At 37.5% G+C, this 27,390-nt stretch overlaps 1 protein-coding gene across 2 annotated transcripts in view; it reads left to right on the forward strand.

Moving 5' to 3' along the window:
- The window catches only part of CCDC146 (coiled-coil domain containing 146), a 120,228-nt gene that overhangs the window by 5,684 nt on the left and 87,154 nt on the right, over positions 1-27,390 (forward strand). For both annotated transcript variants that reach the window (XM_055300802.1, XM_055300803.1), the window contains exon 2: positions 13,499-13,668. In XM_055300802.1, coding sequence (XP_055156777.1) covers positions 13,510-13,668 — 159 coding nt within the window. In that variant the 5' untranslated portion in view covers positions 13,499-13,509. The remainder of the gene's footprint in view (positions 1-13,498; positions 13,669-27,390) is intronic.

Below are 27,390 nucleotides of genomic sequence, written 5' to 3' on the forward strand. Positions count from 1 at the left end.
ATACCATAATCTGTTTATAGATCTATAAGTTGATATTTGAGTTGTTTTCAGTTTGGGGTGAATATTAATAAAGTCAATATAAACGTTTGTGTACAGTTTTTGAATAGATATATATCCTCATTTCCTTTGAATAAATAAATATGAATGAATGGCTGGGTCATTTAGTAAATGTATGTTTACTTTTTAGGAAGTAAGTAAACTATTTTCCAAAGGAGCTCTACAATTTTACATTCTCACTAGTAATATGTGAGAGTTCCAGTTACTCCACATCCTCACCAACACTTGGTATTGTCAGTTTTAATAAAACACTCTAATAAGTGTGTAGTTGTATCTCATTGTGATTTTTATTTGCATTTCCCTAATTACTAACGAAGCGAACATATTTTCACATTCTTATATGGCATTTGTATATCTTAGGTTAAATATAAGTTCAAATCTTTTGCCCATTTTTTAGATTGGTCTGTTTGATATCCTATTTTTTAAAAGAGATTCTATTTATTCTTGAGAGACACAGAGGCAGAGACATAGGCAGAGGGAGAAGCAGGCTCCCCGCAGGAAGCCAGATGTGGGACTCCATCTCAGGACCCCAGATCACTACCTGAGCCACCCAGGTGTCCCTGATTTCTTATTACACCATGAGATTTCAATACCAGTCTTTTGGCAGATACATTATTTGCACATATTTTCTTCCCATCTGTGACTTTTCATTTTCAGTTTCCCAATACTGTCTTCTAAAAAGCAGATCTCTTAGATTTTGAAAAAAAGTCCAATTGATCTATTTTTTTCCTTTTATGATTTGTGGTTTTGTATCCAATCTAAAAATGAACAAACAATCCAATCATGAAATGGGCAAAAGACCTGAACAGAAATTTCACAAAGGAAGATCTAGACATGGCCAACAAACACATGAGAAAATGCTCCGCATCACTTGCCATCAGGGAAATACAAATCAAAACCACAATGAGATGCCACCTCACACCAGTGAGAGTGGTGAAAATTAACAAGACAGGAAACAACAAATGTTGGAGAGGATGTGGAGAAAGGGGAACCCTCTTGCACTGTTGGTGGGAATGTGAACTGGTGCAGCCACTCTAGAAAACTGTGTGGAGGTTCCTCAGAGTTAAAAATAGAGCTACCCTATGACCCAGCAATTGCACTGCTGGGGATTTGCCCCAAAGATACAGATGCAGTGAAATACCGGGACACCTGCACCCCGATGTTTATAGCAGCAATGTCCACAATAGCCAAACTGAGGAAGGAGCCTCGGTGTCCATCGAAAGATGGATAGAGAAGCTGTGGTCTATGTATACAATGGGATATTCCTCAGCCATTCCTCAGAAACGACAAATACCCACCATTTCTTTGACGTGGATGGAACTGGAGGGTATTATGCTGAGTGAAATAAGTCAATCGGAGAAGGACAAACATTATATGATCTCATTCATTTGTAGGAAATAGAGGGAGTAAAGGGGAAAGGAGAAAAAATGAGTGGGAAATATCGGAGAGGGAGACAGAACATGAGAGACTCCTAACTCTGGAAAATGAACAAGGGGTAGTGGAAAGAGAGGCGGACGGGGGTGGAGGTGATTGGGGGGGGCACTTGATAGGATGAGCACTGGGTGTTATGGTATGTTGACAAATTGAACTCCAATAAAAAAAAAAAAGAAAATAAAAAAAGAAAACTCATCACCCTAGATTTAGACTAAAGTAAATTGGGCAAGATACTTTACCTCTAGCATCACATTCATCTCCTCTATGGGCTACGATATGAATGGGCTGTTCTAAAGATTCAGTGTGGGATCCCTGGGTGGTGCAGCGGTTTGGCGCCTGCCTTTGGCCCAGGGCGCGATCCTGGAGACCGGGATCGAATCCCACATCGGGCTTCTGGTGCATGGAGCCTGCTTCTCCCTCTGCCTGTGTCTCTGCCTCTCTCTCTCTCTCTGTGACTATCATAAATAAATAAAAATTAAAAAAAAAAAGATTCAGTGTGTCCCAGATTTAGGAGTCTCTCATGGTTTGTGTCACTCTCTGATTTTTCCCACTCAATTCAGCTCCTTTCCCTCATAATCCCTTTCACTATTTCTTATATTCCAGGAGAAGGGCATTTGATGGAATGAGGACTGGTTGTTACACTATATGTTGACAATTTGAATTTACGTAAAACTAAATAAATAAAAAATTTAAAAAATATATAAAGATTAACAAAAAAATGAACAAACAAAACTTTTTCTAAACCAAGGTTGTGAATATTTTCTGTGTTTTCTTCTGAACATTTTTTACTTTTAGATTTTACGTTTAGGTATATGCCTCATTTCCAGTTACTTTCTGTAAATGATGGGGGGTATGGTTTGAGGTAAATTCTTCTGCATTAGGATGTCTAATTATTCAGCATCATTTTTGAAAAATATGATCATCTCAATGGATTAAAAAACTGTTTAGCAAAATTCAATACCTAGTCCTGTTAAAAATTCTCTACATACTTGGAATAGGAGGAAACTTCCTTCACCTGGTACAGGCATCTCTGGAAAGTTGCACTTGACATCTTACTTAACTATAAAAGATTGAATGCTTTCCCCATTAAGATGTGGAACAAAGATAGAATGTTCACTCTTACCACTTTTGTTCTGCATTGTACTGGAGGTTCCACATAGCGTAGTAAGACAATAAAAAGAATAAAAGGAATCTACATTGGAAAGGAAGAAGTCAGTTTGTGTTTATTTGCAGATAGCATGTTCAGTAGAAAATTCGAAGGAATATTGTGCAAAGCTACTTAATTAATAAAAATGTTTCACCAGGTACAAGATACAAGGTCAATAACAAAAACCAATTTTATTTTTAAGGACTAACAATCGCATTTGGAGGTTGAAATTTAAAAATAGTATCATTTATGATAACATACAAAATGTGACATACTTAGGGATAAATTTAAACAAGCATATACAAGATGTATCTTCTAAAAGCCATAAGATATTGCTTAGAGAAACTAAGATGACCTAAAAAGCTAGGGAGAAAAATCATATTCATGAAAGATAAAACTCAACATTAAGATGGCATATCACCCCACACTAATGTATTTATTCATTGTTCAGTCAAAATTGCACAGGCTTTTTTAAAAATAGGAATTGACAAATTGCTTCTAATTCTTTTTTATGGAAGTAAAAATACATAGTATAGCCAAAACAATTTTGAAAAGTAACTTTGAGGATTTACACTACCTCATTTTAAGACTTACTGCAGAACTACGATAATCAATACAATATTGTATGGTATAAGAATAGACATAAATAAATGGGACAGAATAGAGAACATAAAAATAGACCTACACATATTTGGTTAATTGATTTTTGAATTGATTTTTGAAATATTTGGTTAATTGATTTTTGAAATATTTGGTTAATTGATTTTTGAAAAGGTGCCATAGTCATTCATTGGGAAGAGGATGCTTTTCCTAACAAATGGTGCTGAACAACTAGATATTAATGTGCCCCTCTCCCCAAATAATATCACAGCATACACAAGACTTGAAAGAGATAAAAGATGCAAGTAGAAGAGCTAAAATTCTAAAGTTCTAGAAGAAAACATAAGGGAAAATCTTGTGACCTTGAGTTTGGCAAAGATATCTTAAGATGCAAAAAAAGTGAACTGTAAAAGAAAAATATGATAAATTGGATTTCCTCAAAATTAAAAAAAAAAATTGCCCTTCAAAAAGACAGTGCTAAGAAAATGAAAAGATTAGGAGAGATTGAGAGAAAATATCTACAAAACAGATTAATAAGGGATTTATATCCCGAATACACAGAGTGCTCACAACATTAATAGGAAGCAAAAGAACCTGATTTTTTTACTGGGCAAACAATAGAAAATAGACACTTCATCTTAGGAGATATATAAGTGACATGTAAGCTCATAAAAATATGTTCAACATTAATAAGTCATTATGGAGATGCAAATTAGAACTACAAATTAAAAATTAAAATTAGATGCCACTATACACCTACCAGGATGGCAAAAAATAAAAATACTGACAGTATCAAGTGTACAAGGATATGGATCAGTGGGAACCTTGGTGTCCACTTGTTCCTGGTGTGAATATAAAAGGGTGCAGCCATTTTGGAAAATAATTTGACAGTTTTTATAGAATTTTACATATATCATATGACCCAGTAATTCCATTCCTAGATATTTACCCATGAAAAATAAAACCATACATGAAGTCCTTCACATGAAGACATACTCAAATATTTATAGCAAGTTTATTCATAATAGCCAAACACGAATAATGAATCAAATGTCTATCAGCAGGTAAATCTGCAAATAAATTGTGATGTATTTGTACAGTGTGATACTACTCAGCAATAAAAGGAATGAAATATTGATGTCCATGGCAATGTGGATGAACCTCAGAAACCTTATGCTAAATTATAGGAGCCAGAAAAATCTATGATTCTATTTATATAAGTTACAGGAAAAAACAAAACTAGATGTTACCAGGTGCCTGGGCTGGCAGGCAGGGGGATAGCCATGGGCACTGAGTGTAAAGGCACCCAAAGGAAACTTGGAGAACAATGGGTTTGTTTGTGGCAGTGATGACACAACTGTCAATGTTTGTAAAATCTCATCAAATTGTATTCTTAAGATTGCGAGTTTTATGACACAAATTGTATTTCCATAAAACTGACTAAGGAACCCCACTTAATTCATCTTTTTCTCTCTTCCTCTTAAATGTGACACCCAAGTGCACTGTTGTTAGGTAGCATTATGGTATCAGGATGGTTGTCCGGCCAGTGGTTGCTGTTTGACCCTGCCGACCTCTCTTGAGATATGCGTTCACCTGGGTCTCACACTTGGCTCTCCTTGTTGGCATCTTCTGAGAATTCTGCATTCCCATCTGGTTCTCTCAATTGCGTGGGGGCACAGAGCTTCCTGAAACTGTGTCTTTAATCACAACGTCAAGGGTGCCTGGGAGGTAGCACTGTCATCTCTACCTCAGTGTGTCTCCCATGTCACTTTGAACCATCTTGGGCCTTCCCTGCCTACTGCTTCATTGCATGCAAGGGCAGGATCGGTGATGGTATGGAGCCTTGCCACTTGCCCCACCTCTCTCCTGGGAGAAAAGGCACGTCCTCTCTCTGAGGTTCTTGAATGTCTGAATTCCATGATTTCGTTTCCTGAACCTTGTCCTGGGCAGACAGAATGCCACAGGGGCCCATGCCAACTCTCCTTGCTCCCTGGCTCAGAGAGAGGTTATGGGTGGGTTTTTTGTTTTGTTTTGTTTTGTTTTTTAACTTCCTCTTCCAATGTAAAGTAGGAAAATTGGCTCGGTAAATATTCTTCTAACCCTATAATGAATGTAAGAACCTTTTACTTTTAGAGGAAGGAAAGAAATTGAGTAAGGGATACTGCCCAAGGGAAGGAAGACCGAAGTGGAGATCTGTGTAGGGCCAGGGGAAGCCTGAGAACAGGAAGTAGTTATGCAATGAAAAGAGGAGGCTATGAAATTTCTAGCCATGGCATAAGGAACTTTGCCTACTTATTGTCTAAAGCTGGCCCTGCCCTAAGAGTTGATACATATTCTTTCAAGGACCCAAATACTTTGCAAATACAAATATTTCGCAGCACCCAATATCCTCCAGAGTCTTTCTGTTCCTAGATTAAAACATCTGATAATGGGCGTTGAAGGTTAGGCTTACCAGGACTCTCACACACGAAATCCTAAGGAAATATTCTGGGACAAATTCATGCTAGAGAAGACCCAACCTAGAGATTCCTAAATTATTTGATCCAGTCACAGGCTGACATCTGTTTATTTGATCCCTGTCAAAATCATTTAAGGCGTATTACACATGAAAGCAAAAGAACCAGACCGTGGTGGGAGGGAGCTAACATTTATTGAAGACTACATGCTGGGGCTGGGCTGAGATTTTGTTCCATTTAATCTTCATAACAACCCTTAAATCATCTTGCAGTTGAGAAATAGCCACTTAGAGGTTGAATATCTTGTAAGGTCACAGGGGAAGGGGAGCAATGAGATTCAAGCCTGAATGGAACTTCAAAGTATTCATTTCCATTACCCCATGCTGTCATGCTGGTAGACTAAGTTAAAGCCACTAATCCCAGGCTTAGATGAAATAACGGGAGAAATAAGGGAGATCGGGGGCTGTTGCAGATGGGAAGCAGCAATAGCTTCATGAAGTTCTTTGCTAAGAAGCCAGACCAATCTAGAATCACAGTTCCTACTGACTAGCATATGGGGAAGAGGAAAGGAGTAAATTGAAAAGCAGGTTTGCAAGGCAATGGCCTAATTTGACAGGACATTTAAACTAGCATTGTAATGTTATGAATGTGCTTTCAGGTATGTTGTTTAAAATTTAAGCAAAGTTAACAGTAGAATTTGAAAAACATGCACATTTTTGTAACAAAAGTAAGGAATGGCCTGCAATGTGAAGATTCTAGATTGCACGCAAACATATAGAGTCTGTGCTTCACAGACCTTCTGGAAGACAGCTTCAGACCTACTTGAGCGTTCCAAATCTCCCACAGGATTTGGAACTGTTTCTGCTCACTACAAATTATTTGGTAACCATCAAGGGAACTGATAGGGCCTCTCAGGCATCCTTTGAATTTCTGAAGCCTGACTGGACTTGCAGAATGACTGTAAATTATTGCGGATGTGAGACCAGTGTTTCTTGCCACACTTTGCGTGCAAAAGCTTTCCTTTGGTTTGTAACTATAGCAACAAGTTCTATAGCCCATTGTTTTGCACAGCTCAGTCTTAACCACCTCCAGCACTGCCTAATAATCACTGCTCTACAAGAATTAAGTTGTCTTTAATTGATTTACATTGTATTGGCCTGCTCTTTGCTAAAGGGGTTGTAGCTTTGCACCTTTGCCATGACAGAAGTCAAATTCCTTTAGCCTGCTATATCCTTGATTCTGCTTTCCATTACTGGAGGCTAAGTTCAAAGGGCTTTATCAAGGCCATGGCAAGAATCCTTAGATGGTACATAAGGGTAAGGGATTTGGAGCCAGTGGACATGAATTAGAATAAGTACTGCCCACTTATTGTGATCCTGGGCACATCACTTATATTCTCTGACCTTCCATTTCCTTGTCTGTAAAATAGAGATATTAATAGTTATGAACATGGCTGTTACAAGAATAAAATGAAATCATATGAAGGAAATTCTGTTTAAACTGTGAAGGGTTATCTACGTGTTATTACTAAGTGCACAGGTGAACCACCACTGGGCAGGAGTTCCCAGCTACTCATGAGGGCAACCAGGAGCCTATGTTAGAGACGAGAATCATGTCTGATTCTCTGAAGTCTTTCACTTGGATGGTCCTTCCCATCATGACCCTATATGTTATACCCACTCAGAAATGAGTAATATGGAGCTTATTTTGACAGTGTGGGTTTCTGAGGAAAAGGAAAAAGAATTAGTTTTAAAGAGAAGGTGAATAACTTTCCTTGGGTCTGTGTTTGGGGTTGTCGGGTAGCATGCAAAGGGAGGCAAAAGGACAGTGAAATGAATTGGGAGAAGGACTAGAGCTCTCTTAGCTTCCTTCCCTCCCAAGGAGGGAGCTTATCTGAGAACACTGGTTCTCTGCGATCGTGGGCAGTGAGCATTAGTTACACATGCATATAATTTAAGATTGATTGATTGATTGATTGATTTTAAGATTTAACTAATACTGTGAACATTTACTTTAAAGGCTAGATATGCACTTGGAGCTTCCTCTCAAGAGTTTTCTTTTATGTCTATATATGTATGTATGTACGTACGTATGTTTTTAACCCACATTTTTACTTTAACACTTCAGTTATGAGGCAAATTTTATCTGTACTTACTGAACTGCAGTGGTTTTATTTTTTTTTTGTCCCAGATTGTTTTTTTTTTTTTTTTTGCAGGTTTCTTTTATTTTTTTGAGAGTGTTTTTTTTCTTTTCTTTCTTTCCTTGTTTTTTTAGGAACAGAAAGAAGTTGTGGTTTGATTTGTTAGGTCTTTGAATGACAAAGCTTATCTACCCCCACTTCTTAAAAACAGGACCTGAAGTCTGCATCCATATCTTTAAAAAAATGTTTCAACTCTAACCCCTAACCGTGTCTTTGTATAATAACAATGGGTATTATGTAATCGTACATTAATTAAAGATCTACACATGAACAAATGCAGTGATTGTATCTGTTGCATTTAGGGCTCTGGAGTTCGTAGTATCAGGTGATGATGATGTTGGATGAACTGGATCTGAGATAACTATAGGCTGCATATGGGATCCAGTGCCCAATATTCTGAGTCTGTGATATGTGGACAAGGGGCCTTTTAGGAAGGGCTTTCAATGTTGACTTTTAATCCCATCTCTAAAAAAGAATATGCATATAATCAGAGATACACTGATAGGACCAAAAGACATTTGTCTTATAACTCTATATATACCACAATTTTTGTAACCTCATTTTGACATATTTTTTTGGTAAGTTCAGGAAACTGAAACAAACAAAATAATTGTCCCAAATGTTTCCCTTCGTCCAACAAGTCCAACTCTGAGTTAACTGGAGACATAGTCTCATAACTCACCTATAGCAATGGGCTGCTGGGGGAGGGAGCATGTGATCATGTTTCCAGGGTAGATAGAGGAGCTGACTTATGAAAAAGAATGCTCAGGTTCAGTGTAGGACTATATCATTTTTTATTTTACATCATACTCTGCTATTCTAAGATGAGCAAAACTTGTGCTAGTTTGGTGGCAAGTAATATCAAAAGGCAGCGTGGTTTCCTGCCACATATTCTTGAAGCAAGCATGGCCCTTTATCTTCAAAAAATCACCATCATTTGTGTATTCTGCCCCATTCTCTGGTGCGTGGACTATTTGGTTTTTGCATATGCTCCTTGTAACTGTCAAGAAAAATTTCCTTAAGAGTACAAAATCAAAACACAAAATGATGATCACTTCTTTGGCTCTAGAGAAGAGGAAGTAGTGGTTTGTCTTACAACACAAGGCATACTCTGCAATGTTTATTGCTTCATTATTCTTTGTGAAGCTTCCTATTTTGGCTTTATCTTTTAAGCCTGAGACAAAGTGAATAATAGAGATGCTCAGTATTCTTATGGAATAGGACTAAAGCTCATATATACCTGCCTTTCTCCTTCACTAGCCTTTTGCTTTTCTGTGTTAAACCTCAGTACATGTCCTCTCCCTTCTAGAAAGCCTCATAAAACCATGTCCTCTCTTCTTTGGACTCCTACAGCATGGAGTACTGACTCACAGTACTGCCTCTGCTCAGGTTCTCAGTTTCTAACCTTCTCATCAAGCTGCTGCACTGCAGCATTTGCTGTGGGAATTGTGCCTACTGGAAATGTGCAGTGCATGGTAACCCTGCCTCTGTGGTCCATGCTTTCATAGCACCTGTTTCAGTTATATTTATTTTTACATTTATCTCTGTAATTCTCTGATTAATTTTTATCTCGCTTACTAGTCTGTTAGCACCCCTGAGGCCAGACACCTGGTCTGGTTTTGCTCACCAAAGAATCTATCTCCTGTCCCTAGCAGAGGGATCTGATTCACAGCCACTAAATTGTCTCCTTGCCTTCAAATTCACACCCTTTCCAAATCATTCTTTCATTGTCACTAACACCTTTACAAGCTCAGATAACTCCTCAATCCAAAAAACCAAACCAAAACAAAAACAAAAACAAAAAACAAAAAGCAAAAAAGTAATGGCTTCCAATTCCTATAGATTAAAATCTAAATTCCAGGCTACATGCTGCTTTTAAAGGCTTATCTCAATTTTGGTAGGACAACATTGCTTTTTATTTAGGTTTATTTTACCTTACATTGTATGATATAAAGCTAGTTATTCCCTGCCTTGATTTCCCTTTATATTGTAAATTGCTTGGCTCTTTGTAAATTATTGCTCTTCATAAAACAACTCAGTATATATTTGCTTACTTGATTTAGGTATCATGGAAATACACATCTCTAGAATGACTATACTTGATAGCTGTGTTGTTCTTCCTACACTAGGAATTTAGATGTTTTATAAATATTTCCTTGTTTATATCATGTAGATCGAAACTATATTTTATTCTATTTTTTAATTTACAGTTGTCAATCATATTACCTGCAGCATGGTGATATTAATAGGCTTTGCAATCCCACATTAATGAATCCTTGAATATGTGTTTAATCTGTTAAATTTTTCTATCTATTTAAGCCCTTTCCAACCCGTTATTTAGATTAGTTAGTGTTCTAGGTTTACATTCACTTGAGACTTTTGTATTTGTCCAATTGTGTTTTCTAACTTTCCTACTCACTCTCCCTTTCTTTTCTAAAGGTCAAAGTTTGTCTGATAATATCTATCGGAACTCTGTTATAGTGTCTTTTTGTTGCTTCCCTCTGGATAATGTTTTACCTGATTTAAAGTATTTGAAATGTTTTCATGATAATACAGACTGAAAACTTCCCCAGACTGAGGAATTTGTACAAATTCAGCATAGTGACCTTTTGTTGCCTAGGTAAGCTGCACTGGGCAAGTGCAGTGCCCTAGGTAAAGTGCAGGGCTTTGAGAAGATTGCCTGAAATTAAGTTTTGAAAGTTAATGTCATCCTGATTATAAAAATTCCAAGAGCCTTGAAAAAATATTTTTAAAGAAATATATGTACTATACTTTGCAAAACTGTGATAGCAGAAAACTGGAAACATTCCACATGTTTATAATTTGGGGATTGTTTTTTTTTTTTAATTTTATTTATTTATGATAGTCACAGAGAGAGAGAGAGAGAGAGAGAGAGAGGCAGAGACATAGGCAGAGGGAGAAGCAGGCTCCATGCACCGGGAGCCCGATGTGGGATTCGATCCCGGGTCTCCAGGATCGTGCCCTGGGCCAAAGGCAGGCACCAAACTGCTGCGCCACCCAGGGATCCCCAATTTGGGGATTGTTTGAATAGCCTGTGGCATAGCCATATAAAGGAGTGTTGTGCAGGTGTGCAATGACATGAGGGTTATCTCTGTACAGTATTATAGAGTTCTTTAGGGTATATTATTAAATCTCTGTGTCTGGGTTTTGCTTCAAAATTATATGGAGAGCAGAGGAGTAAGTAGAAAGGTTTAGATAAAACAAAATTGTTCATGAATTATTTTGTTGAAGCTAGTTGATGGACTCTGGAGGATTGACTATACCATTCTGTTATTTTTGTTTATATTTGAAGTATTTCTTAAAGGAAAAGCTAAAATTAACAGGTATGATCTAATGTTCTGAAGGATATATTTTGCTGGGATAGTCATTAACATTTTTCACCCATGAAATGGTTGAACCTACATATTTTAGCTTATAAACACAAACAAATGTAGATATGTAATCAAACCTTTTTAGCTCCTTAAAGATTTAAACAACAAACATGTAATTGGTAAAATTGAAGTATTATGATGCCTTAATAACAAGATTCTTTTATTTTATTATATATTTTAAAGATTTTATATATTTATTTGACACAGAGAACAAGAGCACAAGCAGGGGGAGCGGCAGAGGGAGAGAGAGAGAGAGAGAGAAGCAGGCTCCCTGTAGAACAAGGAGCCTGATGCGGGGCTCAATCCCAGGACCCTGGGATAGTGACCTGAGATGTAGGCAGACGCTTAACCCACTGAGCCACCCAGCTGCCCCACAACAGGTTCTTTTAAAACACTGCTTTATGGCACTGAAAAAAATATACATGTATTAAAGGAGTGGGAATCCAAACGATCTCAGTAGCTATTACTATCACAAAAAGAAAGACAACCAAATGAAGCGAAAGAAAAAAAAGAAAAAAGACAAAACAAAAAAAAAAAAACAAAAAGAAAGACAATCAGACATTTAGTGCCTTCTGATGGAAGTACATGCTACCACCTATGAAGTATTTTTGTAGCAAGAATTGGAAAACAAGTGTATGTATAATTTATGTCTGTGGTAGAAAATTAGAGATAGCAGAATGGAAGCCGAAAGTCCACAGGTATTATCATATTTAATTTGTGTATACTTTTTATGAAACAAAAATTAGTTGCTGTGACTCCCATTTTAGAGAGGAAGAAAAGAAACTTAATGAATAAATGGCATGACTATGGCCACCTGACTAATAAATTCAGGAGCCAGAGCTTACCATGCCTTCCAGATTCATATTACAGATCACACGTTCCCTATTAAAAGAATGTGGATTCCCATCATCAAGGAGCAGCTAATCTGATGAGATAGACGTGAGAGATGATACATGTTCAACAGAAGATCTGGACCTTAAATTTATGACAGTTGGAGTTCTCTTCTCTGGCAAGAGAAAAGTGCAAGTGTACTCTTCTGTTAAGTGCAGATTCACATGTGTCAGAAATCAAAGAGCAAATGACTAAATTGGCATTTTTTTAAAAAATGCAATGGAGTCTTCTTACTAGCTCTCTTAGAAGAGCAACTATCCCAATGCCACCAAAATGGGCCAGAAGAGACCTTGCAGGCCAAGACAGGTCCTTTTAGAGGTTGCTCTGGATCCACTTGAATATGTGAGCAAATCAATGGGCAGTACATAGGCTGGCTACGTGACTTGTGCAGTCATACAAGGACCTGCTCTCAGAAGGGCTTGAGCTTGGTTTAATGCTAGTCACCATCTTGATATCCTTAATCTCATTCCTGAGCTTATGTTTTATAAGTGAAGTCTGATAAGATAACTAAGCATGTACATGGGCAGCAGATATAGGCGAGGGGCAAGGCAGTATATACAAGCATAGGCCTGAGCTGTGGTCACAGCAGGAATACAGGTATGGAGCAATTAAGCAATCAGGCTAGTGCACAGGTGCATGGCTCAGGCAGTGTTCACCACCATAGGGTGTTGATTTTTAGTTTCCCCCCAAATTTTTGAATTAATCTTGTGTTATATTTTAAGAGTGAAAGTTATATTTATTTACCCAATCAATAAATAGTAATTGAAGATAACTATAATGCTCAGTAAACAAAATTAGGTTTCTACTCTCATGGAGCTTACATTCTAGTTATGTCACTTTTTTCCAAATAATGCAACAATAAGCTTACTTTTTAAAATTAAGATTATTGGGTCATCTGGGTGGCTCAATCAGTTAAGTGTCTGCCTTTGGTCATGTATATTGTGTGATGTATATATCAGGATCCGGTCATGATCCCAGAATCCTGGAATCGAGCCCCATTTTGGGCTCCCTGTTCTTTGGAGAGCCTGCTTCTCCCTCTCCCCATGCCTGCTGTTCCCCCTGCTTATGTGTGCTCTTTCTCTTTCTGTCAAATAAATGAGTAAATAAATAAATACATAAATAAGAATTACTGAGTGTAACAATGGAGAATATCTTTATAACAAAGGAGACTTTATAATAATTTATAGCTAAGTTTACTGATCTGAAATTTCATTGGAGAATAGCTTACTCCAGTTGCTTTTGCTTGCTTTTATTATTTTCTACTAATTTTACTTTATAGTTGAAGATTCCCTAAAGCTGGATATGGTATCATTTATTTTAGAATTGTGAAAAATGGAAGACAGTACAACAGACACAGAACAAGAAGAGGAAGAGGAAAAAGATGAAAAAGATCAAGAGGACCCCATTTATGCTATAGCACCCACAATTAATATCCAAGATGAGCGGTGTGTTGATTTATCTACGACTCCAGCTTTCATTTGTCTACATGAGGTATGTTTCTCTTTACATATTACTATACTAAGACCTGTCATTATCTACTTAAAAATCAGATGAAGCTAATGTTATTATCAAAATGATTCATTACATGTAACCTGTAGGCAATATACATAGTTTGAAGCATTTTAAAATAAAATAGTACCCACCTTCTCTTCCAAAGTCTTATACAATCTTGGACTAACACAGTGGTGTAGATTCTGATACTTTTATAGCATAATAAATATTTGCATATATATGGTCAATTAAGTACATTCCGTAGGTCAGTAAATGATATAAAAGAGCAAATTTCTTTCATTATTGAATATACTATATTTACTTCCATAAAATGAAGATTAAAGATCTTGACATACAATGATAGAAAAATGTACATTTACCTAACTAAATGTAGCTAGAGCAGTAGAGCACCAAAATATACTGCTTCTTAACTAGCAGAGAAGAAAAAAGGAAATATGATTTTTGTTCTAGTTTTGTCTTGTCTAATTTTTTTAAAAGGTGAACATTTAGGAAATGCTCATATATGAGGAGAGTTTCTTTTTAAAATAATAACTGACTACATATGTAACTGTTACCTTATCATGCTTGAGAACTATACTTTAGAAAGTGTTTTAGAGGACATCTGAATTCTGGACTATTTACTTTATGCAAATATAACTGAATAAAATCTCTAAGTAAGTTGATAGTCATAATAAAAATAAGCTTAGGAGTGCCTGGGTGGCTCAGTCAGTCGAGCTCCTCACTTTTGGTTTTGGCTCAGATCATGATCTCAGGGTCATGGGATCAAGCCCCTCATTGGGTTACTTTCAGCAGGGAGTCTGCTTGGGATTCTCTCCATTTCCCTCTCTGCCCCTTCCTCTGCTCTCTCTCTCTCAAATAAATAAATCTTTAAAAAAATAAAAATTAAAATAAGCTTAAAAACTCTTAGAACAAAATCAGAGTTTATTCAAAACCAAGAAGCAAAACCAAATCCCCACCCAAATATTTTGTTGGTGTAAAGATTTGAAATAATTGCTGCCACTACTGTGAATTTTTATTTTATATAGAAACAGGATATCAGGAACACAAGATGTCCACTTGTCCTGTTACTGGTGTTGTTAATTTTGATCACTTGATTAAAGTGGTGACTTTCACAATGTTTCTCCTTTGTTTTTTTTATTTTTATTTTTATTTATGATAGTCAGAGAGAGAGAGAGAGAGAGAGAGAGAGAGGCAGAGACACAGGCAGGCTCCATGCTGCACCGGGAGCCCGACGTGGGATTCAATCCCGGGTCTCCAGGATCGTGCCCTGGGCCAAAGGCAGGCGCTAAACCGCTGCGCCACCCAGGGATCCCTATAATGTTTCTCCTTTGTAAAATTATTTTTCTGTTTGAAATTAATCAGCACCTATGGGGGAGATTCTCTGAGACTGATCCTCCTAAAATTTTCACCTACTAGGTTTACATCTCTTGATGATACTTGCCCAAATCAATTTTTATTACGATGGTTGCCAAATGATGATTGTCTAATTCCATTATTCAATCTTCATTTATTAGTTGGCTTCTGTAAGGCAGAACTTTCTCTTCTTTTATTTCTATATACCTTTTTCCTATGTATCTATCTATCTAGACCTATAAGTTCTTATTCCATTCAGTGAGTCATAATCCATGACTGTCATTTTTTGTTTTGATGTTTCAATTTTCCCTGATTTTGCCATTGTACATCTCTTCAAGAGGACTCACTTGTCCTTTTGACATGACTCTATGATTCTTTGTGTAATTCTTTAATTTCTGTCATAAGAATGTGTTCCAGACTCATCTTGCATTTTCTTTGCTCCAGCCTTGGAATTCTCAAAATTTCTCAAAGGATCCCTGGTTCCTTTTAGTGGAGAATGATATATTTGCAAACTTAGATCTCAGTGCTGGGTATGCTGGTAGCTACTGGTCTGTCACTGCTTCTAAGTCCTCTCAGAAGACAAAGCTAGGCAACAGATGCATGAATATATTTACCCACAAGTTTATAGCTATTTCTTTATCTATTTTTATATCCTTAAAACCATGAATTCACATCTGTAGTCTTAATATTTTTAAGGGCTCTCTGTTTCTGCTAAAATCCATCATATATCTAACTTTTTGCAATAGAATTTCTATTTTTATACCACTACCCTTAACAATTCTATCAAATAAAAAATAAGGCTATACTGGAATTCATTTCTACTAAAGGTTATGCTAATAATAAAAATTATAGTCAAGTTTTTTAAGGCACAGATAACAAAGCATGGAAGGTTTGTCTTGTAAAGTCAAAGGAGCTCTTAGGACAACTTCTGCATACTGATGTTCAGTGTAACAATTTATTAAATATCTCAAGAATCTCTCAATATACACGTATGCATAAATTATAGTTATTAAACATTGGGTATGACTGGCCCCTGATAAGGTTGATACCTTAGACTAGCGTCAAAGAACTGTCTTATCTACACTTCTGAGTAGCGTAAAATTACATTACTAATTAAATCAGTAATTTCACTGCATGACAGCTATTCCTCAAGACAGCAAAACCTTGCAGAATGATTATCAGCATCAAATAACTTTATTTCCATAAGAAACACCACTGAAATTGCTCCTGTTGGCATCTATAGCTTTATTTGCTAATTCTTTCAGCATTTGTCTAAGATTTATGAGTCGTAACAAAATTTTTGACCACTTTATATAAGCTTCCCTCCTTTGCTTATCTAAACAGAAGCTGTATCTGCAGAATAGCAAGAGTTCAGATGGCAACTGAAAGAAAGCAGTCAGAAATCCACTTTCAAAAGTCCAGATGCTTGGCATCACATTGAAAGAACCAGAAGCTGCTTACAGCATGTATTATTATTAATGCTAGTCACACAATTGGCCCACATTACCAAAATATGAATGGCACGGTCTCATTTAACTTTGCCTGCAGAGGGTAGCCCCGGTGGCGCAGTGGTTTAGAACCGCCTGCACACCCGGGGTGTTATCTTGGGGAACCGGGATCGAGTTCCGCGTTGGGCTCCCTACGTGGAGTCTGCTTCTCCCTCTGCCTGTGTCTCTCTCTCTCTCTCTCTCTCTCTCTCTGTGTGTGTGTGTGTCTCTAGGAATAAATAAATAAGTAAAAAATCTTTAAAAAAAAAACATTGCCTGCAGAATATGCTCAGTATAGTATTCATAGCACTGTGTGATTTGGGCCCAAACCACATGTGCAAGCTAATAATTCACTTAGATTCTCCTGATCTTCTGTTTATGGTGCACTCCATCACAGGGACTCTCCCACACTCAGAAGCCTAGGGAACTGGCACATATTCACAAACCATGATGCAAGATTATGGCTGTCCAGAAATACTTCTAGTCACATTACCTCCTGAAAGACTGTGCTATTCACACCCAAAGAAATCAAATCAAATACCTGTATAGGCCATACTTTGTAACCTGCATCTGTTCCTAATCTTTTAGAGTCTGGCTTAATTCCCATGCCCTTAGAGAAATTTTGCCAGTGTTCCCTACAACCTCCCAACTGTTCAAGCATTTGTAGGCTCCACCTGTCACGTGTTACCAGGTCATTAGCAGATATTTATGGAATATCTTCTCCTCATATAATATTTTGCATGGAAAATTTAGAATTCCCCACTGACACTGGGACTATATAAATCAGTAAGACCTAACAGGGCAGGAACTACACTGTGTTGATTCACACTGGGATGAATTTTCCAAGTGGTACTTAGGAACTAAGCCACATGGCTTCCAGCAGTAGACTGTATGGATTAATGCTGCATGTCTGCTCCCCAACTCTACCATCACTGTCCACCTGTGAGGCCTGATGCTCCACAGATTTTTATTGTCTTATTGAAAACTTGATGGTGTTCTGTTTTATTTTTTTTTAATTTTTTTGTTATCAAAAAGATTTTTTGTTATCATATAACATATATACAGTGGTGCTTACAAATACTCAGATGAGTGAATGTTGAGTGAATGTTCATGTAGTCCTATAACCCAAAACATTCAGAACCAAATTCATCATTCTTCTCCCAATCCTAATTCTTCTCTTTGTCAGTTTGAGAGTTAAATATCTTCTTCCAGTATCTCTTGAATTTATCTGTTCTCCACTCCTGCCATATATTCCAACTCAGATCAAAATATGTTTCCTGCAACCCGGGGTGTCCCTTGAGACCCTTCCTAGTCATTGCTCCCACCAAAGTTAACCACTATTCTGATTTATCACTACCCATTAGTTTTGCGTCTTCTTAGATATCACAGACATGGAATCACATAGTCTGTGCTTTTTTGTGCCTGGCTTCTTTTGCTCCCATTATGTCTTTGCAATTGATCATAGCATTGAGTGTGGCAGTAGTTCATTCTTTTTTACTGCTATATAGTGTTCTTATTTGTAAATATGCCATAATGTGCTTATCCTTCCTATTCTGTTTAGAGATTGAGGTTGTTTCCTCTTTTGGATGATTATGAATAAAGTTCTATGATCATTCTTATGCATGCCTTATACTTATGAATTCATTTCTTTTGGGTGTATACCTAGGAGTGGGGTTACTAGGTCATAGTCTGGGTTTATATTCAGCTTTAGTAGATAACTTCAAATAGCTTTCCAAAAAGATTATACCAACAACACACTCTATGGGCCATACATAACTCTTGTTGTCCAATACAGTGGCAAGTGTTATTTTATTTGTATCTTATACAGCACCTGGCTCAAGACCTTGCACAGAGACAAGCAGTAAATATTTAGCATAAAAAATCATTTTTTCAACAAATAGTTTGCGTATGTCTCTGTTCAAAGCATCATACTAGCTGCTGTTTGTACATCCAGGATTAACATAAGTTATAGCTTTCATGGTATTCCCCAAGTTAGGGTTTCTATTTCTGTCTGTACATAGTTATGTAAAGTACCACTGATTTGTAAGTGTGACGTCAGGTGTCAAAAGTCAGTGTGTCAGATGTTGAAGTTTTCCAAGACTTGGAAGCCATAAAACCATTCTTGTTTTAATGCCAAGAGTCAAAGTCAAAACATGAAATTAAGTTGCCTCTTTTGGCTTTTTGTTTTTCAACAAGAACCTTCCTTCTCTTCATTTCCTGAAAATAATTCTTGTGCCAATCATAGCTAAGTCTTTGACCTGTAAAGAGAAAAGGTAGCACAAGAGCATTTGGAGGTATGAAGGGCCAATGTGAACACTGGAGGGAAACACTAAGGAAGTAGGAATGTATGTCAATATAGAATACGAAATTCTGTAAAAGCAGAGTGTGGGGGTGTTCAAGTATTGTGGATGAGTAGATGAAGAGGGATTAAGCTTGCTGATATGTGACCTTTTCACTGAAACAAGTTGTATCTAAGATTATCAACAGTTGGACTTCTTACAAAATGTGTAATAAATATATTCGTGTCCAAGTTTTAGTTGCATCAGATTTGGAATCAATTGAGATATCAAGAAATTTTTGAAGAGTAATGGGAAACTTTAGATCTTAATCCATTTAACAGATATTATTCAATGCCCACTATGTGCCAAACTCTATGCTAGGAGATATTTATTATAGTTATTATTAAAGTCACTAAAATCAAATTTATCCCCCCAGCTCCTTCTTTGTTTTGAGTGCCTCCTGTATGCTTGCATAGTGCCAGACAGCATAGGCATTCATAGGCATAAAGCATATAAAAAGTTACTATTATATAGAAGCTTAATTTGGGGAAAAGAAACTTGAAATATTAAATATCAACAAAAGGCAACATATAATTGTGGACCTGGAATGTACAATCAAAGTTATCAGAATTGAGTGGAAGGAACAATGACGGGGAATGGGATGATCTGGAAAAAGCTTTTTGGAGGAGTAGGACACAAGAGGGTCTATTTCAGCTATATTCACTATGTCTACTATGAACCTACTTCTCTGTCCTTAAGCTTTGCCCACACCCATACACGCACATACTGGGAATATTTTTACCAGATGATCCTAAAGTACCTCAAGCTAAACATGATCAGAACTAAATTCATTATTCTTCTCCTAAACTTAATGTTTGTCCTGTATTCTATCTCTTAAATACCTATTGAATTTGTCTCTGTTCCATTCCTGCCATATTACCAATTAGAATGCCATTTTGGTATCAAGATAAGATGTAAGGAGAGACTGAACCAACACAGTGGCAATAGGAAAAGGGATAGAATACATATAGGAGAGATATTAAGGAAATAGAAAACACTGGACTTAGCATCTGAATGGACAGGGAGGAGGGGAGTGAGGAAGAGAAAAGAGTGTGAGCTGATGCTTGGATTTCTGATTTGGGAAAGTGGCCAGATTATGGTATCCTAAGGGACAGAGAATCCAGAAGAAGTATCAGGTCTGAGAGGAATGCCCAATATGTGGATCTTGAGTTTCCCAGGGAAGTCCTTGGGCTGGATATATAGACATCAAAGGTTCTCACCGGTATTCAGATTGCTTTCTGAAAGGATTGCAAGTTGCTTTTATCTATATTTAACAGCACCTTCTACCACTGTGTGTTTATAAAAAGATGTTGCCATCATTTACTTAATTTCTTACTTTTACTGGGATATCCACATATTCAAAAGATACTTTCTTATTCTTTACACGTATCATTCTCCTAAGGCTGGTAACAGATTAAATAATTTTAGGAATTTTTAATACAAATTTTTGATTAGTTACTGAAAATATTGGTGATTTTCTGGTGCTACGAAAGCTTCCTTAATTTTCTAGGTTTGACCTCCTCTAGGTACTAATAAATTTCTTGGGTTAATCTGTAATGAAACTTAAAATGTTTTTCAAGAATGAAAATTATTTCTATTTCTTTCATACCTGAATTAGTCAAGTAACTGGTTACAAAGATGAACATTTAAGATCCTCATCCTCAAGGATCTTACAGTCTATGTAGTTTTAAGCCTGTAATTTGATTCCCATTGCAATTCCATAAGGAATAGGAATTTTAAGATACTATTTTTATCTTAAAGTTCTGTAAGGTTGAGACTTGCCCTGAGCTGGGCAGGTGCTGAGCCAGGCAAGGAACCCTGGCTCCTTCCTTAGTGCACATTTCATCTGACATTCTTCACTTGACCTTGATACATTTAAACACTACTATTTTAGGATTTTAACAAATTGACTTTATAAGTAAACTGTGTATTAAAAGAAAAGCAATAAAGATAAATATTTAATGTTCTATTAAAATATTTCTCCTTAGCTTCTCTATCCTTTTCTTAGTTATCACACTTCATTAATATGCTATATGTAGAGGGCATGCATTAAAAAAAAACTATTAAATCTCTTCTTAAAATCTTTCTACAAGTGTTGCTATTGTTGGCCTATTTTCACTTGTCCTTTTAGACATCAGCTAGCATTCTGGGAATAATTTTTCAGGATATATTTTTGGCTGTCAAGAAACTTTAAACAGACTGATAATTTGTTAAACAATACAGATAGGTTCCATGTTTCCCATTAAGTTATTTATTTTTGGTGTTTTCCTCTTTTTTAACTCTGACAGTAAAGTGGAAATTTAAAAATCTCTCCAGTATGGAGAAAGACTTTGGGACATGCTTGCAATGCACTTAAACATTGGTGGCATTGACATGGCTAATATTTATTTACAAAGATTAAAGGTTTATATTAGGATTATAAGAATACAAGCCATATTCCACTTTGCAAAGTAGATTAATGCCCCTAAATTCAATCAGTAAAATCATATACTGCAGAGGAGTCCAGGGGAAGAGAAAAGAAAGTTCCATGTTAGGGTATCCTTATATTTGGCACTTTTAAAATGGAAAACATGAAGATTGATTCCGTCCAGGAATCCAGGGTGTTGTCGGAAAAACTCTGCTATCTGAACATGTGATCAGTGGCAAGTGGGAGTAAGAAGAGACTTGAAAATCAAGGACAGAGAGAGTTCCTCTGTTTCTATCTGAGATTATCTTCCTTTACTCATTCTGAAATCTTTACTGAGCATTGAGCACAAGCTAGGCTCAGGGCTAGGAACCAGAAGACAATGCCACAGTGACCCCACCCCCAAGCATCTCATCTGTCCCTTGTTCAGTGTGGTTAATTGTCCTTAATTTCCCTTTCTCTTTTTTGATTCTTTTATAGATAGAATGAGGAGCTAGTTTGTGTATATGCATGTGCCTGTGTTATTTTTCACTATATGTTTAATAAAATTTTAATTACCCCTGTACTTTTCATTGATTCTTTAGATAAACTGTTATAACAAGTTGATTAAATATTAAAAATAATAATCTAAAGGGGTGCCTGGGTGGCTCAGTTGGTTAAGCCTCTGCTTCTTGATCTCAGCTCAGGTCTTGATCTCAGGGTTGTGAGTTCAAGCCCCATGTTGAGCTCCACACTGAGCATGGAGCCTACTTAAAAAAAAAAAATCCTAAATTCAGATGCTTTTTTTTTTTTTAATTGTCACTGTGAACAGATGCTACTCTTAAAAATACTTAATAGTATTATTTTTTCCTTTGAGAAAGTTCTTGAGAGTGAAAGTAAGTTGACTTTTGAAAGCTTGTGGCTCTCAGTAGAGAATATCCATTTTGTGAAACAGTACCTTCAGTAACCCAAGAACTATTTGAATATATATTGACCTTGAGCAACACAGGGCTTATGGGTGCCAATCTCCCTGCACAGTTGAAAGTCCACACATAACTTTTGACCCTTCCCAACAGAACTTAACTACTAATAGCCTACTCTTGGCCATACTAATGATATAAATAGTCGATGAACATATTTCACATGTTATATGTATTATACACTATATTATTACAATATAGTAAGCTAGAGAAAAAGAATGATATTAATAAAATCATAAGGAAGAAAAAATACATTTATAGTACTGTATTGTGTCTATCGGGGAAAAAAATCCATGTATAAGTGGATCCACGCAGTTCAAACTGGTGTTGTTCCTTCCATATCGTATGATGTAACAGGATTTCTTTCCATTTTAAGACTGAATAATATTCCATTGTGTGTATACACCACATTTTGTTCATCCATTCTTCTGTCTATGGACACTTGGGTGATTTCCACCTGTTGGCTACTTTGAATAATGTTGCCATGAACAGAGTATACAAATATCTCTTCAAGATCCTCACTTTCAATTCTTTTGAGTATATACCCGTAAGTAAAATGGCCATATTGTGAATTTGCATATTCTGACATTTCACTGTTATTGCTGAAGTGCTCTCCATAGAGGCTGTAATAATTTATGTTCCCAGGGACAATAAATGAATGTGACTTTACTCCTACCAGCACTGTGCGCTGTCTAACTTTTTGACCTTTGTCACTCTGCTGAAAGGAAAATGTTATCTCATCATAGTTTTCTTTTTTTTTTTTTTTTTTAAGATTTTATTTATTTACTCATGAGAGACGCAGAGAGAGAGAGGCAAAGATATAGGCAGAGGGAGAAGCAGGCTCCCCGCGGGGATGTGGGGCTTGATCCCAGAGACTCCAGGATCACTCCCTGGGCCAAAGGCAGGTGCTTAACTGCTGGGCCACCCAGGAGTCCCTCATCATAGTTTTCATTTACACTTACTTTCAAATGCATGGAGCAGAGCTTCTTTTCATATGTTTATAGACAAAATGTCCTGTATAGGAAAGGCAAACAGATTAAGAGATAGATGTTGAAATGATAGTAGAAATGATAGTCTGTTACTCACAGTTCTGAAGGAAAAGGGACATGCCTTGCCATGATGAGCAACCTGAGGAAGCACTGGGAACTCAGGAGGTAGAGGGAGAGGGAGGGACTGGGCAAGAGCCTTTACTGTGACTTTCTTGGGAAGGAATGAGTGAAGCAGGGTAGGGCAGGCTTGGGATTGGTGAGTAGGATTAAGTTCAGTGAGCTCTGGGGCATAGGGACTGTCCCTGGTTATTTGGGACTTGGCTCTGGGGTGATGGGGGTAAGTGTAGTGGCCTGACTGTGACAGCCTAATGAGGAGAGAGTTGAGAGCATGGACTCTGGAATGGTTGGTTTGCATTTGAGAAGTGTACCTCCAGGAGGAAGATTCCTATCAAGGCTGGGAAGGGGGAGGATGAGGGAGGCAGGAGCTAAGGCGATGTGACTCAGGCATTTTATCAGGTTGTCTAGAATAAGGTGTATCTGGTCAGCATAGGCATACGGAGCAGACGTTAAAGCATCAGCTTCAGGAAACCCATATGGTTAATACAAAGACCCATTTGTACTTCTTTTTGTTTGAGTTCTGTTCATATCCTTTTTTCCATTTTTCTATTGTGTAGTTTTTTTCCTTATAGATCTATAGAAATTCCTTATACATTTAGAAAAGTAGGCCTTTGTGTATAATATGCATTGCAAAAGTCTCTCAGTTTGTTGGATTTCTTTTGAGTTTCCTTAAGGTGGTTTTCTTTATGTGGAAATTCATTTTTTTATTGCGCTTTTCTTTTATGGCTTCAGATTCTGTGTCATACTGTAAGAAGACCTTTGTTACTCTGAGATCATAAATTTGTTTCCTGTATTTTCTCCTAGTACATTGATAGTTCGAGTCATCGTATTTTAACCTTTGTCACATCCGGCATTTATGTTGACGTAAGGGCAAACAGAAAGGAAATGCCAGCAGCAAGCTTAGAACCTAACGCCAAGTCCAATATCTTCTGAGGCAAAAATTCTTTACTGTATTCCCAGTCCATGCATACCCAACGGGGGGCAAACAGGGACACCAGGGTGCATCCGAGATATGAAGTAAGGGGTGCAAGGCTTACCTGCCATCAAGCTTCAGATTAAAAAGACAGATTTTGCTGTCTACAAAAGACTATATCTGAGCATGGACAGGTTCAAAATATCTTAAATCTTAATGGTTTGGGAAGAAAATCTCTGATCGGCCAAGGCGGAGTAGTGGTTCAGCACAGATCGGTCTTAGTTCTAGCTCTGCCATGTACAAGCCATGGAGCCTTGAGCATCATTATGGTTCTCTGAAGCTCATTTTATACTAACAGTACATTTCTCAGCGTATTATCCCTTCATGGGTACCTCAGTGTCTACCATGGTGGTTTTCACTCTGTTTTTAAACCGCTTTCATCACTTTTTTCCAGTAGAAATCTTATACAGCACCCCAGTCTGTAAACAGATGTGGGTATGGTGGGTGCAGAGGTGAAGCATACAGAGTGGAAGGTGCCCTGTGCCCTCTCCTTCACATCTCCTGTCTCCATCAGCACCACCATGGGGGTGGAGAGAGCCCCATGCTCTGTACAGATAGTTTGTGAGGCCAATAAAACTGAGCTCTCTCTCTCTCACCTTAAAATCCATCTCAGCACAGCCAAAAGGAAACACAGATCTGCCTCCAGAAAGCCTTGGAAAGCAGTTTGATTACATGACTGTTCCTTCAGGAACAGAGGATGGAGTTCCACAGCACATCGTGCAGCAAAACTCCCTAAAATTCACAGCAGATGCCTCTCCCACACGCCTTTTAGCACCTCTTTAAAAACTCTTCCAGAAACCGTTTTCCTGTCCCCGAGCTGTTTTTCCCCCCTCTGTATCTCTACCCATCCTCTCCTTGACATCTTTGGCTTTTTCATTCTTTGTAAGCCAGTCTTCAGAGTTCCTTCCAATTTTCCTTCCCACCCAGGATCCCACCATCACCTCACAGACCCAGACACAGAGCCGAGCAATCCGTGAGTAGTTGGCAGGGCAGATAGTAGGTACTTTGACTTGACATTTTCCTTCTTTTAGGTTTTCTTGCCTGAGATTGCCATACCTCTTTGACCTAACAGGCAAATCCCTTTACAGTCTCTCTTTTTGGTACTGTCCCTGGACAGAGACCCCAGGCTCCAGCCAAATTAGACACAATATTGTTTTCCTAACTAGTGCCCCATTTGCCACCCGCCGATGCCTTTGCTCCTCCTATACTCAGCTCAGAAGTGCTTTCCTTCACATTTCTGAGCTTCAGTGCTCTACTCATTGTTTAAAGACAGCTCAAATCCTCCCTTTTTCTTGAAGCATTCCACTTCCTGACAAAGTGAGATCCCTGTTTCTTTTTTTAAAAAATATTTATTGTTGTTTTTTTTTTTAAAGATTTTATTTATTTATTCATGAGAGACACAGAGAGAGACAGAGACATAGGCCAAGGGAGAAGCAGGCTCCATCCAGGGAGCCCGAAGTGGGACTCAATCCAGGACCCCAGGATCACGCCCTGGGCCGAAGGCAGGTGCTCAACCACTGAGCCACCCAGGTGCCCCGAGATCCCTGTTTCTGCTATCAATTCCCTGCATGGTGTTTGTACCTTATGCCATTTACTATTTTCTCTCCTGTTTTTTAAACTAAATTTTGGTAGTTTTAGGAACTTTGAAAGCAGGAAGCCTATGCTATTCGTCTTGATATTCCCTGAAAACTCTTTGTTTAGCTTATCATCGTGTGTGTAGCCATGCCATTTTCAAAAGAATGAACCAACATTGTAATTAGGAAAGCCTTCCACCAAAAAAAAAAAAAAAAAAAAAAAAAAAAAAAATCACACTCCTGAATCACCATTTACAAAGCCAACTCAAAGAGGGGGAGGACATTTCTTCCAAGTTTCTGAATGTGTTTAACCACATCAAGTCCACTTAAAAGTCTAAGTTAGAAAGATCATACCAAGTTAGAATGATCGTGCATCTATAGTTTTATTTTTGCTGGCTGAGCCCCCGAAGGGATATGCAGTGTGGAGGCAATGATTTTTTTTTCAAATATATATTTGAAAACAAAACCTCTTCTTCAAGTGAAACTTAAGGTGGAGCCCCAAGATATAGAATGAAAGCAGAACTATATTCTAGGTGAACAGCGTTTCACACATCACACGCTCTCCCGGTTCTTCCGACCCGCTTCCATGGGCATTCACAGAATAGTCTATGGAACTTTCGCCACCCTAGCAGTTCAGCAGGTTAAATGCCAACTTCATGCTCATCAGACAAGCATCAGTCTTCTTGTCTATTTTGCATAGCTACCCGTGGTACCCGTGGCCTCTCTAGATGTGCAATCATTGACTTGATCAGATGAAGACAAAATTTTTACCTGAATATAAGAATTAAAAAGTCGCCGTTGCTAACACCATTCATTTATAAGTGATGTTTACATTTTTGAATAATTATTTTATATAACAAACGAAAAATAAAGATTTTGGCATTTACATGATAAATGTTTTGGCTTCTAAAGAACTTACAAAGTGCTTTGCACTTAAGCAGAAGGTTTTCATCAGTGAATTGTGCCACGTAACCATGGAAGTAAAATAGTGTTTGGAGAGCATAGAACACTTGTTTGGCCTTTTCTGTCAGAGTTGTTATAAATTCTGACTTAGCTGCAGGAAGAAAATAATTTTTAACTACTAGGTTAAGTAGGGACATTAAAACACTTGAAAATGTATTAATCTTTAAAATATCTCCTGTCTGCAGAATATTATGTAATTTGTTTTGCAAAATACAAAAATATAGGCCTCACCTTAAATTGAGATTTTATTGGAATCACTTTCCACTTTAAAAATTCACGCAGAGGGCAGCCTGGGTGGCTCAGTGGTTTAGCGCTGCCTGCGGCCCAGGTCGTGACCCCGGGGTCACGGGATCGAGGCCCACATCAGGCGGAGCCTTCTTCTTCCTCTGCCTGTGTCTCTGCCTCTCTCTCTCCCTCTCTTTCTCTGTGTCTCTCATGAATAAATAAATAAAATCTTTAAAAAAAATTCACGCAGAAAACCCATGGAGGGGTAATACTGAGATTTGCTTCTGTGTGCACTTTACCATGGAATCTCATAAACTG

This window comes from Nyctereutes procyonoides, unplaced genomic scaffold, assembly GCF_905146905.1.
Source record: "Nyctereutes procyonoides isolate TBG_1078 unplaced genomic scaffold, NYPRO_anot_genome, whole genome shotgun sequence".
Taxonomy (NCBI): domain Eukaryota; kingdom Metazoa; phylum Chordata; class Mammalia; order Carnivora; family Canidae; genus Nyctereutes; species Nyctereutes procyonoides.